At 41.1% G+C, this 16,383-nt stretch overlaps 1 protein-coding gene across 11 annotated transcripts in view; it reads left to right on the top strand.

Annotated features, from left to right (window-relative positions):
• Kmt2c (lysine methyltransferase 2C) overlaps positions 1-16,383 on the top strand; it is a 237,609-nt gene that overhangs the window by 177,370 nt on the left and 43,856 nt on the right. For 7 of the 11 annotated variants that reach the window (XM_069997133.1, XM_069997135.1, XM_069997143.1 and 4 more), the window contains exons 28-37: positions 329-433; positions 769-816; positions 1,898-2,026; positions 2,208-2,240; positions 2,336-2,455; positions 8,696-8,828; positions 9,062-9,276; positions 11,631-11,704; positions 13,455-13,637; positions 14,023-15,939. In XM_069997133.1, coding sequence (XP_069853234.1) covers positions 329-433; positions 769-816; positions 1,898-2,026; positions 2,208-2,240; positions 2,336-2,455; positions 8,696-8,828; positions 9,062-9,276; positions 11,631-11,704; positions 13,455-13,637; positions 14,023-15,939 — 2,957 coding nt within the window. The remainder of the gene's footprint in view (positions 1-328; positions 434-768; positions 817-1,897; positions 2,027-2,207; positions 2,241-2,335; positions 2,456-8,695; positions 8,829-9,061; positions 9,277-11,630; positions 11,705-13,454; positions 13,638-14,022; positions 15,940-16,383) is intronic. The other 4 variants (XM_069997142.1, XM_069997141.1, XM_069997140.1 and 1 more) reach the window with 2 other exon arrangements.

Genomic DNA, 16,383 nt, shown 5'->3' with positions numbered 1-16,383 from the left:
AGTCTGTGAGACTCTTATCTTCAATAAAAACCACTAGAAAACCGGAAGTGGCTCTGTGGCTCAAGCAGTAGAGTGCTAGCCTTGAGCTGAAGAGCTGAGAGACAGCGCCCAAGCCCAGAGCTCAATCCCCACGACCGATCAAAAAAAAAAAAAGTGTCTTTGCTATGAAAATTCCTTTAGAAGTGATGATCTTGAGTCTCTATCGCCTGCCCTTGCCTTAGCAACTACCAAGCTAGAAGTATTTGTTAAATAAGTGGTTGAACCAGTGAGTCACTTTAGAATTTAATGTCTAAGGAAATACTGAAGTTTTATTCTTAACTATATTTAGGTACTGCTGATGACCCATTAGCTGATATTTCTGAAGTCTTAAACACAGATGATGACATTCTTGGAATAATCTCAGATGACCTTGCAAAATCAGTTGATCATTCAGGTATATACGAATACTGATTGCCTGATTTTGTTGTGTAATGTGAGTGTGCATGGGTGGAAGTTCCGACTTCGTGTGATTCTCACTACCTGAAGTGGGTGTTTTATTTTTTTTGTTTTTGCTTGTTTTACTTTGTCAAAGAAGTGACCATTTTATTCTATCTTGGCTTTCCTGCTTTAGGAGGGGACCTAGTTATCCTCTCTTGTCTTTCTGATTGGGTCAGATTTAAGGCATGTTGCCTTGAGGTTTTGCTACACCTTGTTTCTTCTTGGTGTGCCTTCTCCCTCCCTTCCTGCTCCTGTGGTAATCATCCATTTTATTTGGTTTGGGTCTTGTAGGTCTTGATTTATGCACTTTCCAGGTTGGGAGTTCACCTTTCCCATTTGGTAAGAATTGAGCAATGGATGAACGCTGACTAGAAGTAGTCTTCTTTCTTAAGCTGAAACAGCTTGTAGGTGCATGTGTATTTGCTAGTAGTGCTAATTTGTCACTAATCCATACTTTGCTTTTTCCTTTTTGTGTACAGCTAAAGCATAGTATACTTGCTACTGTGCTTTCAATGACTTTCTAGTAATGTATAGAGTTTTTTGTATTAATATGTAGTTTATATTACCCAAACATTAGTTTCTAATAAGATTCAATATAAACAACTAAACTTGACTCTTTAAAAGTAATATTGAAATAGCATGAAAGTAAAATAGATGGTAGAATGTGACTAGAGAGTATTTTAGAAAATAATTTACAATTGGAATTATTTATAAAGAATGTTTGTTAAACATTAGTATGTAGGTAGCTTTTCATTAAATTTTATGGAACTTATCCCTCCTATTCTGTATATGTGTTATTGCACATCAAAATTGAGTTGTCCAAGGGAACTTCTGTTTTACAAGTTAAAAGAATTATTTATATAATTAATCTCATAGCCTCCTGCCCTAATATGGGGTTTAGATTAATCTTTGCCAAGTTGTCAGGTATATCCTTTTATTTCTCAATAAATAACTTACTTTGATATAAAGATAAGTTGGGTGGTACCTAAGTTCCTAAATACTTTCTACTTTATATATGTACTCTCCTATTACAAGAATCTTGACTGGCCGGGCGCTGGTGGCTCATGCCTGTAATCATAGCTACTCAGGAGGCTGAGATCTGAGGATCGCGGTTCAAAGCCAGCCAGGGCAGGAAAGTCCATGAGAGTCTTATCTCCAATAAACCACTAGAAAACTGGAAGTGGTGCTGTGGCTCAAGCGGTAGAGTGCTCGCCTTGAGCACAGAGACAGCACCCAGGCTGAGAGTTCAAGCCCCACGGGACCTACAAAAAAAAAAAAAAAAAGAATCTTGACTGATTTGGGACCATAAACCTCGTTCACCTATTTGAATCATACAGTTGTATGGAAATGCATGTCGATAGTATTGTGCATTTTGTGTGCATATTCTGAATTCATCTTTTTACTTATTTTGCTCTTTTAGATATTGGTCCTATTGCTGGTGACCCTTCCTCCTTACCTCAGCCAAGTGTCGCTCAGAGTTCACGACCTTTAAGTGAAGAGCAGCTAGATGGGATCCTCAGTCCTGAGCTAGACAAAATGGTCACAGATGGTAAAATATTTGCCCTACATCTAGGCTTGCTAAAAGACATGAGTAAATATGACTTTCAAAGACTTCTGCATGCTTATTTATAATTTGACTTCTATATTCATAATTTCTATATCAAATGCTGTTTTGTATCAATATATTGAGTTGTTGTTGATATTTCTTTCTCTCTTTTTTTATCTCTTAGGAGCAATTCTTGGAAAGTTATATAAAATTCCAGGTATTTGTGTTCTGAATTTTTAATTTCTAAAAATGACATTTTTTTCCATACTATGTCTCTAATAGTTTCTAAATTTTACTTGTGCTTTTATCCAGAGCTTGGAGGAAAGGACGTTGAAGACTTGTTTACTGCAGTGCTTAGTCCTGCGGCCATTCAGCCAACTCCACTGCCACAGCCCCCGCCTCCACCACAGCTGTTGTCAATGCACAATCAGGGTATGTTGCAGCTTTTTCAAAAATGCAATTTTATTGTTGTTATTCAGTTGTTGTACAGAGGAGTTGCCATTCCATAAGTCAGACAATGAGTATGATTCTTTTTGGACAGTGTCACCCCCTCACTTTCCCCCATTTTACCCCACAACTTGTATAAGCGTGGTTCTATAGTACAGTCACACACAGAGAGATGCAAATGAGTTTTGCCATATCTAGCCACGTGCACAAACCAATAGAAGACCCATGTTTGGTAACCATCACTTCAGTCACATACCAACCTTGTTGAAATTCTCTGCAAATCTGTGGTTCATCTGAGGACCAGAATTGGGCAGTGGTGAAGTTGTAATGGTGCCTGTCTCTTTCTCTCCCTCCTTCTTCCTTTAGTCCCAACCCCCTAGCTGACTTTCATACTGGTCATTCCTTATATACTGACTACCCTGTTTAGAAGATCATGGCTACTGTCACCTGGCTTTCTCAGTGATCTAGTATTGGTTTTCTTGTCATTTCCTCAGATTAGGCAGTCACACTTCATTTCTACCATCAGGCTCTTTGACTTGTAATGTGTGGGCACAGGTAGATACCTGCTTCGGTACTTAAGGTTGCTTAGCTCTTGTGATTGTGAGCTCTTAAAAGACAAGGGTTCCACCGGGCACCGGTGGCTCATCCCTATAATCCTAACTACTCAGGAGGCTGAGATTTGACTCTTCTCTCCGATAAACCACACAGAAAACCGGAAGTGGTGCTGTGGCTCACATGGTAGAGCACTAGCCTTGAGCTGAAGAGCTGAGGGACAACGCCCAGGCCCAGAGTTCATGCCCCACTGAAAAAAAAAACAACAACATACACACACAAGGGTCACAGTGTGCCCATCCTTGTATTTGCTGCCGCACAGTATGCGTTCAGCACACATGTCCAACTATAGTAACCTTTCTATGCTTATGGGCATGATGAAATTCTTAAGAATTTTTTGTGGAAATTTGTTTATTTTGTCAGGTTTTGTTTTTGGCACCAAATTAGAACAACTTTATTATTTAACATGATAGCAATGCATATACGTTATCCTCCCAAATAAGAAACAGTTTGGTCCCAAAATTTAAAATGTAGTTTCCAAATGAATCCTCATTGTAAAATTTTAAAGAAAATAGAAAAAGCCCTACAAATTAAGAGGAACTGATTATTGATCCTGGACTAAAATATGCATTTGATACCAATCACCTCATATAAAATGTAAGTTTAAGACTTGAATTTTGTCTCCTTTATGGAGAGCTGAAATTTACTGATCAAGAATTAAAGTCTCAGCTGTGCTCTGATGGCTCACATCTGTAACCCTAGCTACTTAGACTCTGAGATGTAAGGATCACGGTTTAAAGCCAGTCCAGACAAGAAAATCCATGAGACTCTTTTTTTTTTTTTTTTTTTTTGGGGTCCGGTCATGGGGCCTGAACTCTGGGCCTGGGCACTGTCCCTCAGCTCTTCAGCTCAAGGCTAGTGCTCTACCAATTGAGCCACAGCGCCACTTCCGGCTTTTCTCTTTTTGCTTATGTGGTGCAGAGGAATCGAACCCAGGGCCTTGAGCATGCAAGGCAAGCGTTCTACCACTGAGCCACCTTCCCAGCCCCCCATGAGACTCTTATTTCCAATAAACTACCAAAAAGCCAGAAGTGGAGCTATGACTCAAGTGGTAGAGCTCTAGCCCTGAGCACAAAAGCTTATTAATAGCACCCAGGTCCTGAGTTCAAGCCCCAAGACTAGCACAAAAAAAATAAAAATAAATTTTAAAAGAGAAGGTGTGTAGGAATAGATTGGAAGACTGAGGCCTATAGGCTTAAGAATCTTCTGAAAGGAATTTAGAATTCTGTGGTGGTATACAGTATTGCTAATTTGTGTAAAATAACTTCTCTATTGTCATTGTTTCATGTTTGCATAATTAATTGAGAACTATAATGATACCTTTATATACAATTGATTAAATACACAAATTATCTTTGTTACCAAAGATACATTTTTCATGTATGGATACATGAAAATGTCCACAGTATACTTAATTGAAATATTTGAGTTTTGATCAGTTTAGCTTCTAAAGGTAAATCCACTTTGATAGTTACTCAACATCTGATTTACTATTTCTTGCCTTGCTTGTTTCCAGATGCTTTTTATTTTAATGTTATGAATTCTTCTCTGAATTTCTCTTCTCAGCCTATAAAAATGATTTGCCTTTTCTATAAGTGAAAGTATATTTTAGAGATGAAGTATGTATTTTAGAATATGTATTTAGGTATTATGAAAATTACTTCATTGTGTAATCTCACTTAGAGAAAGGTGTTTTTTTTTTCTTTTTGAAGAGTTGATTGGGTTTTTCTGTTGTTGTTCATTGGTTTATTTATTGGCTAGATGCTTAAATGTGTTGTAAGATGAGTAATAAGATTGCATATGCCCCTGCATTTACAACCCAAGTATTGTAGTCTTTTATTTTTTTTTAACCCTGATCCTGGGGCTTGAACTCAGTCTGGGCATCGTCCCTGAGCCTTTTTGTACTCAAGGCTAGTGCTCTACCACTTGAGTCCAGTGCCACTTCCAGCTTTTTCTGAGTAGTTTATTGGACATAAGAGTCTCATGGACTTTTCTGCCTAGGCTGGATCCGAACTAGGATCCTTAGATCTCAGCCTCCTGAGTAGCTAGGACTACAGAGTTAGCCACTGGCACCCAGCTGCATCATGTATTCATATATATTTGACTTACAGTAAAGTATAATGGAAGTAGAGCATGGAATAATGCTTATGGGTTTTTTGTTTTTTTTTTAGCAGTATTAAAGTTTGGTTTCAGAGCTTCATGCTTGCTAGACAGGCACTACACCATTTGAGCCACATCCCTTTTAGAGAATATATCTTCCAGTTTAGGGTAGAGCATGGTCAGTTGTATGTGGGATGACACTTAGGAATTGAAGAATGACAGGGTTAGAAGGCAGCACCATGAGCACCAGGGAGAGGCACTATTAGCGTTTTCTCCTCCAGGCTTGTGAGCCAATGAAGACCTCACAGCAATGATTCTCTCTGACCCATCTCATCTGTTACATATTTTGACAAGGTAGCCCTGGGTCAATATTGGAAATAAATTTGAGACAAAATAGTTTATTGTGGTTGGGGTTTAGTTTCAACCCCATGTAGGCTTCATGTAAAGATATTGCAGTGATAATCAAAAGGAAGGCATGGGCATGAAAACCAATGAAATTAGAATAAGTAGGGTTATGTTACTGAGTGGAGGAAGGTGGGAGGTAGAGGGACAACACAGAATGAATTAAACCACGTATAAGCCAAGCTGGTTAAAATGATGCCATAAACTTGAATCAAGGGACAAAGACAAGTGCTGTGTGTGTGTATGTGCATGTATGTATATGTGCATGCATGCACTGTACAAAGCAGTGGAGGGACAATGGATTTATTTTAGACTGTTTCGGGTTTTTTGGGGGGTGAGGTCAGTTGTGGGGCTTGAACTCAGGGCTAGGACGCTGTCCCTGAGCTTTATTCACTCAAGGCTGGTACTCTTCTACTTTGAGCCACACCTCCACTTCCAAGTTTCTGGTGGTTAATTGGAGATAGGAGTCTCACGGACTTTCCTGCCCAAACTGACTTTGAACCATGATCCTCAGATCTCAGCCTCCTAATAGCTAGGATTATGGGTGTGAGCCACTAGCTCCTGGCCTAGACTGATTTTTGGTTGGTGTTAGAGATGGGACATATGCCTTGTTCTGACTCATAGCAGTTGCAATGAGTCAAGCTAATGAAAGTATAGGGCCTTTCTCATAGTAGTGAGTGCTCACTGAACTGGAGGAAAGGATGAGAGACTCCAGCAATACACTATAAGGAGATAGGAGTTGACTTTTTAATTAATTGTTCCACTTCCTGCACTGAACACGGGTATGATCACATGGTCTTGTTCCTTATTTTCCCCCATTTTAAGGACTGGGTGTTAGTGAACAGGGGTGTAGGCCAGGGGAGGAGTGAGGACTATGCACACATTTTGTGTTGGTCAGTACGGACAAGCTCTAGTCAGTGGGGGAGTGAGTACATACTTGGAAGGTATAAGTGTCAGAGGACCATGCAAGGTTATCAGTTGTTCTCAGAAGGTTATCTGTTGTTCTCAGTGGAGCTCCAATAGGAATGTTGTGAGAGTGAGGCAGAGTGTATTTAGTGTTAATTTAATGATGAGTCAGGTCTGGTAGTGCATGCTTACAATCCTAGCACTTAGGAATCTGGGGCTGAAGAATCTCCAATTAAGGCCAGCCTGCACAACATGCAAGACTCTTAATTATAATTAATTAATAATGAAGAAAAGATGCTTTGCATTTTATTTCTATGTTCTTGAACAGTAATTATCTTCTTTGAATCTTTTTTTAAAATGAGTAGTCACAAAGTAAGCTGTTTTATTGGGCTTTTGTGTGGGTGTACATGTTAATTCATGTAAAGCTCTTAGAATATAATAAACACTCGTCATTAGGAAAAGAATCAGTGAAATGGTTATAGTAGATAGTGCTGGTTATAGCTACAGGACTGAGCTTATTCTCACTTTTGTGTTGTTTATCCTGATTATATGAAGGACATTTGGCGTGTTTCCTAATGGAACCTGCTTCTCACAGAAGTTGAATAGAAGCAGCAATCTTACCCTTTAACCTTTTCAGGAAGTTATGAGTCATGAGACATTTGTCACTGTAGAATCCTGACCTTGTTGGTCCACTCTGGCATTTAGCAGGAAGAGCCTTGTTTGAGGTGCTTGAAACCTTGTCTGTGATCATCTTCAGTGTCCTCACACATACGCGGAAGTGAAGTTCACCTAATTCTTGGAGCAGTCAAAGGATATGGTTCATAGATCTTGCATAACACATCATGTCTATGCCCTTGCTCTGGGTTCTTCTTTTAATTGCAGTAGCAGTATGGCAACGCAATCGAGTTAGGAGTCGGTTATATCACCCCAAGTATAGCATCCACTATAGGTGTGTTGCCTTTTGTACCACAGACAGTATGTGAGTCTCCAGCCACACATAGCACTAAGTAATAATAGGCTAGAGGCTATATATCAATCAGTATCCTTCCATTAATCATCCTGTTTACTCTGCAAGGCTCTTTGAAAGAATATGAAAGCTTTTCTGTTGTTGTTAATTGTCTTTTTGATTTTTTGGTGTTTTTTTTTTTGTCAGTTATAGGGCCTGAGCTCCAGGCCTGAACACTGTCCCTCAGCTCTTCAGCTCAAGGCTAGCGCTCTACCACTTGAGCCATAGCTCCACTTGCAGATTTTTCTGTTTATGTGGTGCTGAGGAATCAAACCCAGGGCCTCATGCATACAAGGCAAGCACTCTACCACTGAGCCAACTTCCCAGCCTTCCCCCCCTTTTTTGGTGGGGGGAGGTCCGGTCATGGAGCTTGAACTCTGGGCCTGGGCGCTGTCCCTCAGCTCTTCAGCTCAAGGCTAGCACTCTACCAGTTGAGCCACAGCACCACTTCCGGCTTTTTGCTTTTTGCTTATGTGGTGCTGAGGAGTCGAACCCAGGGCCTCAGGCATGTAAAGCAAGCGCTCTACCACTGAGCCACCTTCCCAGTGTCTAAACACTTTCTGCTTTCTGTAAGACAGCTATTTTTAAAATGGTTTAGATCTGTGGAGAAGTAATAAATACTGGAGTGATACACTTGAGAGTTGTGGAGAAGTACTATGTGGTCTAGTTTGCCTAATGCCTATATTTAGAATGAAATCGATACTCAAGAATAATCTGGAAGGAGTGTTCGAATGGAAAGGAAAGAAAAGGTGTGGCTCAGTTGGTAGACCACCAGCCAGTGAGTAAAAGTGTCAGGTACCAAGTTTGAGTCTCTTGTCTTGGACCTAAAGAAAAGAAAAAATAAGTAATGAGAAGATAAAAATGATGGGTTGTTTCTGTGAAGCTACTATGCGTTAAGTAGGTTTGCTTTCTGGCCAAGTGCTAGCTGAGGACTGCAGGTAACCCCCACACCGCATGTGAACACTCATGTTTTCTAATGCAGATAATCCAGTCCCTAGCTTCTGAGCACACCCAGTACAGTTACCTTCCAAAACTGGTTACAGTTCTCACGGTGGTGGAGACCAGAGTTCAGAATGTAATGTTGGGGAAAAAAATACTTTCAAAAAGCATATAAACTTTTTACTTACCTGTTTTTCAGCTCCTTGTTCTTCTCGAGTAAACAATACGCAAGCTGAATTACTTTATTTTTTTTTCTATAGATGTTTTTTCACGGATGCCACTCATGAACGGCCTTATTGGACCCGGTCCTCATCTCCCACATAACTCTCTGCCTCCGGGCAGCGGATTGGGGACTTTCCCAGCTGTAGCCCAGTCCCCTTACGCTGATGCCAGGTATTTAAAACTAAGCCCTAGTTAGTTTGGAATTCAGATTATATTAACTTTTGCTGTACCTTCATCAGTCTTTCGAACTGTTGTACATGATTGTATTTATTGTAGGTTTTAGCCCAAATCATCAAACGTGTTCTTTTAACTATTTTGTCACAAGTCTTAATGTATGTGGTTCTTGAGCACAATATTAGTAAGTTATTTTTGTTGATGAAGTGAAGGTGTTTGTTTTTTGCCAGGGATAAAAACCCAGCCTACAGTGCAATCGGAAGTGACCCTAATGGCTCGTGGGCTCCATCAGCCCCTGCTGTGGAATGCGAAAATGATACCATGTCAAATGCCCAGAGGAGCACGCTAAAGTGGGAGAAGGAGGAGGCCCTGGCTGAAATGGCAACCGTAGCTCCAGTTCTCTACACAAATATTAATTTCCCCAATTTAAAGGAAGAATTCCCTGGTGAGTCATGGATATATTACTGCTCTCTATCTTACCAACCTTCTCTCATGTGTATCAACTTTGTGTGTAATCTACTGTATCTTCACTGACTTCACCTTGTTTGATTGTCTACCAGGCAGGTGAAGATTCCTTAGAAATTCAGAAATACTGCATTAGGTCCCATGCTCATTTGCATATATCCCCAGAGTTGTTTCAATTAATGATATTAATAATTTTCATTCCCTAGCAATGCTTATAAACACGTGATGGTCAGTGTAAGTTCTCAGTTCCTGGTATTAGAATTCACTTGCCACCCTTCTCCCTTCATGATCCTCCTCCGTCCTTGCCACCAATTTGGAAATGTAGAGGATATGACAGTAGTGGTTTTGAATTTCTGATTAGCCAGAAGACAAAACTTTAGATTAATGAAATGTCAATTATTGCATGTTTGCTAGCAGTAATGTCTTATTTTAAATTTATGTTGTCAGAGAAGCCTGGATTTAAAAGTGGATTCAAATTCCACCTTGCAGTAGCTTCTTAGCCATCTGTCAGAAGATCAGCTCTTTTAAGTTCTAGAGGTATACCTAGACATAGCTTTCCATATGGGTGTATCCTTTTTTGGTTTAGTCTCCCTATAGTACTTTGTTCATTGTGTATAGAACTAAACCAAATGCTGCTTTATTTAACAATAGAATTCAGGTTGTTTAATATTCTCACATTCATTATCTATAGTTGAGGAACATAATTCTTATAAGTCTTCTTATGTTAGCAAAACTCTGGATTTTTGAGGGAAGGGATGTAATATTCTGGAATAATTTTATTTTGTAAATCAAGGATGTCATGGAATACTGTGTTAAGACTGTTGATCTGTCAAACAGTTTCCATGTATACTGGCTTTAAATGAAACGGTTTTATTATGGAGTAAATTGTTTCTATTATTTGACATTAACTGTGATCTCACTCAAGCTTCATTTTGCATGTCAAACAACTTTATCATATTGTGTTGCATATAAGTACCGGTGAAAGGTGTTTGTGATTAATTCCTTTGTGTCAAAATGATAGACTTCTGAGGCTCAGAAGGTGGCTCAGTGGTAGAGCGCTTGCCTTGCATGCATGAGGCCCTGGGTTCGATTCACCAGCACCACATAAGCAAAAAGAAAAAAAGCCGGAAGTGGCACTGTGGCTCAAGTGGTAGAGTGCTAGCCTTGAGCTGAAGAGCTGAGGGACAGCTCCTAGGTCCAGAGTTCAGGCCCCACGATCAGACCCAAAAATAAAAAATAAAAATAAAAAAACAAAATGATAGACTTCTGTTTGCTGCATACCATTTACAAAACTTTTACATTCTGATATTATCTTATAGAGTACGAGTATGTATTACACTTGAATCAATTTTATTTTGGCTACTTTGCCCTTGAATGCAGTTCAAGGTCAACCTGGGACAACATGAAATAAAATTTCAACTGATCCCATCTCAACAGAGAAAGTTGGGTGTGGTAGCTTTTACCTGTTATTCCAGCTACAGCAGGAAGCATAAATATTGAGTACCAGAGTCCATTATGGCCCAGGGAGAAAGCAAGATCCTATCTCAAAAATAATCACAGCAAAAAGAAATGGAACCATATAGCTTTAGTGACGTAGCATCTGTTTAACAAGTGAGAGGTCCTCAGTCCAAATATCTGTACCACCAAGAGAAAAAGAGACAGAGACAAAGAAAAAATAATTTGTTTGTCCTACTATACTAGGAACTTCATCCTATTTGAAGAACTTAATAGGTTGAGGATATCTTATCAGAAACTCTTGGAACCAGAAGGTAGTCTGATTTAGAATATTTGCACATACATACTGAGATTGCATTAGGTCTATTGGGATGAGACCCAAATCGAAACTTGAAATTTATGTATATTTCCTGTCACTTTGACTGCGATCCTTTTTTTGTTTTTTGGGGTTTTTTTTTTTTTTTTTGGTCAGTCGGGAGTCTTGAACTCTGGGCCTGGGTGCTGTCCCTGAACTCTTCAGCTCAAGATGAGTCACTTGAGCCACAGCACCATTTCCAGTTTTCTGGTGGTTTATTGGAGATTAGCATCTCACAGGCTTTCCTTCCCCAGGCTGGCTTTGAACTGTGATCCTCAGATCTCAGCCTCCTGAGTAGCTAGGATTATAGGCATGAGCCACCGGCGCTCGGTCAGGTGTGACGATTTCCACTTGTAGTATCATGGTGATGCTTTGAAAACTGTTGAATTTAGGAAATTCCAGATGTTTAATTACCACTAGGTGAAAATGTGGTTTGGTTAGGATTAATTGCTAGCAGTTCACTCATGTTTTTTTATATTGTGCCAGGCCTCTACTCTGAAAACATATACTCTGTTCTTTTGCAGACTGGACAACTCGAGTAAAGCAAATTGCTAAGTTGTGGAGAAAAGCAAGCTCTCAGGAAAGAGCACCATATGTGGTATTTAAAAATTTAAGCACAATATTTGTACCTTGTTTTTTATTGTATTAGGTTAATAAAGATTTTTCTATTGTAGGAAATACTTGCTGAACTAACAGGAAGCTTTATTTTCATTGTCTTTACTCATAAAACAGGGAGTTCAGCCATGCTGTAGGCTGGACAGTGCTGGAGTTTGAACTCAGGGACCACACGCTTGCTAGGCAGGTGCTCTTCTATATGAGTCACACTCCCCCCGCCCATTTTTTCTTTAGTTATTTTTCCGATAGTCTCACAGTTTTGTCTGGGGCAACTAAGATACTGATAGTCCTGCCTAGTTTGGTTTATAGGTATATACCACCACTCTTGGCTTCTTTGTTAAGAACTTTTTACCTGGCTTGCCTCATCACAATCATGCCAATCTTTGACCTCCCTAGGAGTACAGATTACAGGTGTGTGCTACCATGTGCAGCCCTCTCTTAAAGCATGTTGGAAAAAACATATCTAGACATTTTGAAATATGGTCTTAACAGGGATTAGTTAGGGTATTTAGTTAGATGGTTCAGATGGTGAAATTTTCCCCCAAAGATCCAAATTAACATTGTCCACTGGAATCAGTTCTTTGCTTTTTTTTTCTTTCTTTTTTTTGTCTGTCATGGGGCTTGAACTCTGGGCCTGGGCGCTGTCCCTGCACTCTTCAGCTCAAGGAGAGTGCTCTACTGCTTGAGCCACAGCGCCACTTCTGGTTTTCTGGTGGTGTATTGGAGATAAGAGTCTCACGGAGTTTCCTGCCCAGGCTGGCTTTGAACCGCTATCCTCAGATCTCAGCCTCCTAAGCAGCTAGGATTACAGGCATGAGCCACCAGCCAGCCCAGCTTTTGCTTCATTTTTAATCATACTAAAATCCATATTAATAGTTTAAACTTTTTCTACTTGATCCCAAGTGTATATAATTTCAATCATGATTACTCTGCATAAAGTGTATTTAGAGAGCATTTGTGTGTGCATATGTGTGTCCAAGTGCACCTATGTGCTATATTTGGTTTTATCTTTTGTTTACTGAGGTAATAACACATTTTTAGTGTTTCTCAATGATTTTCTTTAATGCTAAGTTTTTGACCCTTGGCTTAATATTTTTCTTATCTCTATATTAAGGGACATATAATTCTTCCATTGTTGAAGAATGTGTTGAGATAGAATTAAAATAGATTACATGAGATTTCCTAGGCTGATTAAAGTACATAGAAATGTCCATACCTGCCAGGCACCAGTGGCTCACACCTGTAATCTTAGCTAACTCAGGAGGGTGAGACCTGAGGATCACGGTTCAAAGCCATCCCAGCAGGAAAATAGTCTGTGAGACTCTTCAATTAACCACCAGAAAATCAGAGATGGTGCTGTGGCTCAAATGGTAGAACGCTTGCCTTGAGCTGAATTGCTCAGGGACAGTGCCCAGGCCCAGAGTTCAAAACCCACAACAGGAAAGAGAGGGAAGGAAGGAAGGAAAGAAGGGGGGAAAGAGAGGGAAAGAAAGAGGGAGGGAGGGAAAGAGTAAAGGGGGGGGGGTCCATACCTGGTCGTGGGTAACATGCAATGCACTGAGAAGAGAGAAAGTAAGTGGCTTGGTGTCCAAGCCCTCTCTGATCAGAGGCTGTAAGCTCTAGATTACTGTTTCAATAAATTTCGGCTATTTTACCTAACTTGTATTTAAAAATAAACAAATATAGAACATGCTAACATTCTGAGAGGTCATTTTTTTCTCTTTTTGTTAAAGCAAAAAGCCAGAGATAACAGAGCTGCCTTACGTATTAATAAAGTGCAGATGTCCAATGACTCCTTGAAAAGGCAGCAGCAGCAGGATGCCATCGACCCAAGTGTGCGCGTGGATGCAGACCTTTTTAAAGATCCATTAAAGCAAAGAGAATCAGAACATGAACAGGAATGGAAATTCAGACAGGTAGGAGGCGCTTACATTATTTGCTTTTTAGATTACACTTTTGCTTTTTGAAAAGAGAGGTATTTATTCCATTATTTCACAATATAGTTCTTAATGCACCATAAGAAATGTTAGTTAAAATATATTTAAATTGATTTGTGAAGTTTAGTGAAGTATCATAATAAACAACATACTGCCCTAGGCATAGATGGCACATACTACAGTGAATAATGATTGCTGTTCCTCAGGAATTTGTAATCTAATAGAGAAGCAATCTGGTCCATTCTGACATAAGGCAAATTAATTTTCTATTGCCTCCCATCTTTCCCTCCTTTCCTCACCCACCCCCTCGTGATAGTTATTTTCTTTCTCAACTTTGATTGTTCTTTATTTCCTATCTCAAAAGCAAATGCGTCAGAAAAGTAAGCAGCAAGCTAAGATCGAAGCCACACAAAAACTGGAGCAGGTAAAGAATGAGCAGCAGCAGCAGCAACAGCAGCAGCAACAGCAGCAGCAGCAGCAGCAGCAACAACAGCAGCTTGGTTCTCAGCACCTTCTGGTTCCATCTGGTTCAGATACTCCAAGTAGTGGAGCACAGAGTCCTCTGACACCTCAGCCAGGCAGTGGAAATATGTCTCCCGCACAGACATTCCATAAAGACCTGTTTTCAAAGCAGCTACACAACACCCCTGCTCCCACACCTTCAGATGATGTGTTTGTCAAGCCACAAGCTCCACGCGCTCCTGTTACCCCCTCCCGGGTGCCCATTCAGGAGACTCTTTCTCAGTCTCCTTCTCAGCCACCTTCTCCACAAATGTTTTCACCTGGAACTTCTAACCCCCGACCATTGTCTCCAATGGATCCTTATGCAAAAATGGTTGGTACCCCTAGACCACCTCCTGGGGGTCACAGTTTTCCCAGAAAAAACTCTGTCACAGCAGTGGAAAACTGTGTGCCTTTATCATCTGTACCCAGGCCCATTCAGATGAGTGAGACAACAACCAGTAGGCCATCCCCAGCCAGGGACTTAGGTTCTTCCTCCACACCAAGTAGCGACCCCTATGCAAAGCCTCCGGATACGCCCAGACCTGTGATGACAGATCAGTTTCCCAAACCTTTGGGCCTACCTAGGTCTCCTTTAATTTCAGAGCAAACTGCAAAGGGTCCTCTAACGGCCGGAACCAATGATCACTTTACTAAACCGCCTCCTCGGACAGATGTGTTTCAGAGACAACGGATACCTGACCCATATGTAAGGCCTTTATTGACTCCTGCACCACTTGATGGTGGTCCTGGGCCTTTTAAAGCTCCCCTACACCCTCCCCCCTCTTCTCAGGATCCCTATGGATCGCTGTCACAGGCATCAAGACGACTGTCGGTTGACCCTTACGAAAGGCCCGTCTTGACACCAAGACCCGTGGATAATTTTTCTCATGGTCAGTCAAATGATCCATATAGTCAGCCTCCCCTCACCCCACATCCAGCAATGAGTGACTCCTTTACCCATTCTTCAAGGGCTTTTCCCCAGCCTGGAACTGTATCAAGATCAACATCTCAGGACCCATACTCCCAGCCCCCAGGAACTCCGAGACCTGTCGTAGATTCTTATTCCCAGCCCTCAGGAACGGCTCGGTCCAATCCAGACCCCTATTCTCAACCTCCTGGAACTCCCCGGCCTACCACTGTTGATCCATACAGTCAGCAGCCCCCAACGCCCAGACCATCTCCACAGACGGACATGTTTGTTGCACCCACCACAAACCAGAGGCACTCTGATCCGTACGCTCACCCTCCCGGGACACCAAGACCTGGAATTTCTGTTTCCTATTCTCAGCCACCAGCAACACCACGGCCACGGACTTCAGAGGGGTTTACAAGGTCTGCAGGTGCAAGGCCAGCCCTTGTGTCAAATCAGGAGCCTTTCCTGCAAGCAGCACAAAACAGAACACCAGCTTTATCTAGCCCTTTGGTAAGGCCACCTGATACGTGTCCCCAAACACCTCGCCCACCGGGACCTGGCCTTCCCGACACATTCAGCCGGGTGTCCCCATCTTCTGCTCGTGATCCGTATGACCAGCCTCCCGGGACTCCTCGGCCTCAGGCTGACTCTTTTGGAACCAGTCAAGTTGCTCACGACGTTGCCGACCAGGGAGGACCTGGCTTGGAGGGGAGCTTCAGCACGTCTGCAAACCCTGCCATGGGTTCCCAAGGGCAGCAGTTCCCCAGCGCCCCCCAGCATCCTGGACCTGTGCCAACCTCAGGAGGAACTGACACACAGAACACTGTAAATATGTCTCAAGCAGACACGGAGAAAATGAGACAGGTAGATAGGGCCCATGTTCCCAGATGGCTTTTTAGTTTTGCTCTTCTGGTGATGGTCCTGGGGTTTGAACTCAGGGCTTTTGTGCTTTACCCCCAGTCACCCACCAGCCCTACAGATGTTTTAGATGTCCTATTTGTAGAAGCTATTTCTTTAATCAAGCAGCAACTTTATCTTTTTAGTCTATAGCCTTTTTCAACTTATATAAAGGAAGAAAAATAACTTGGTAAGATTAACACCAATTTATTGGATTTACTTCATGAATTGTTAGGGAATCCTTATATAACCCTTATCCATAGGCCATATGGCAAAGAAGACCCATATTACCAGTTTTTTTAAAATATGATTCACTGGGTAGTACATGTAACTAGTGGTTTATCAAGTTTTGAAATACTTAGACATTTAAACATAACCATAGCCACATAACAAAAGTTTAGGGTTTAAAAA

This window comes from Dipodomys merriami, unplaced genomic scaffold (assembly GCF_024711535.1).
Source record: "Dipodomys merriami isolate MVZ:Mamm:240054 unplaced genomic scaffold, mDipMer1.0.p SCAF_5, whole genome shotgun sequence".
Lineage (NCBI taxonomy): Eukaryota > Metazoa > Chordata > Mammalia > Rodentia > Heteromyidae > Dipodomys > Dipodomys merriami.
This window is presented reverse-complemented; position numbering and strand designations above follow the sequence as displayed.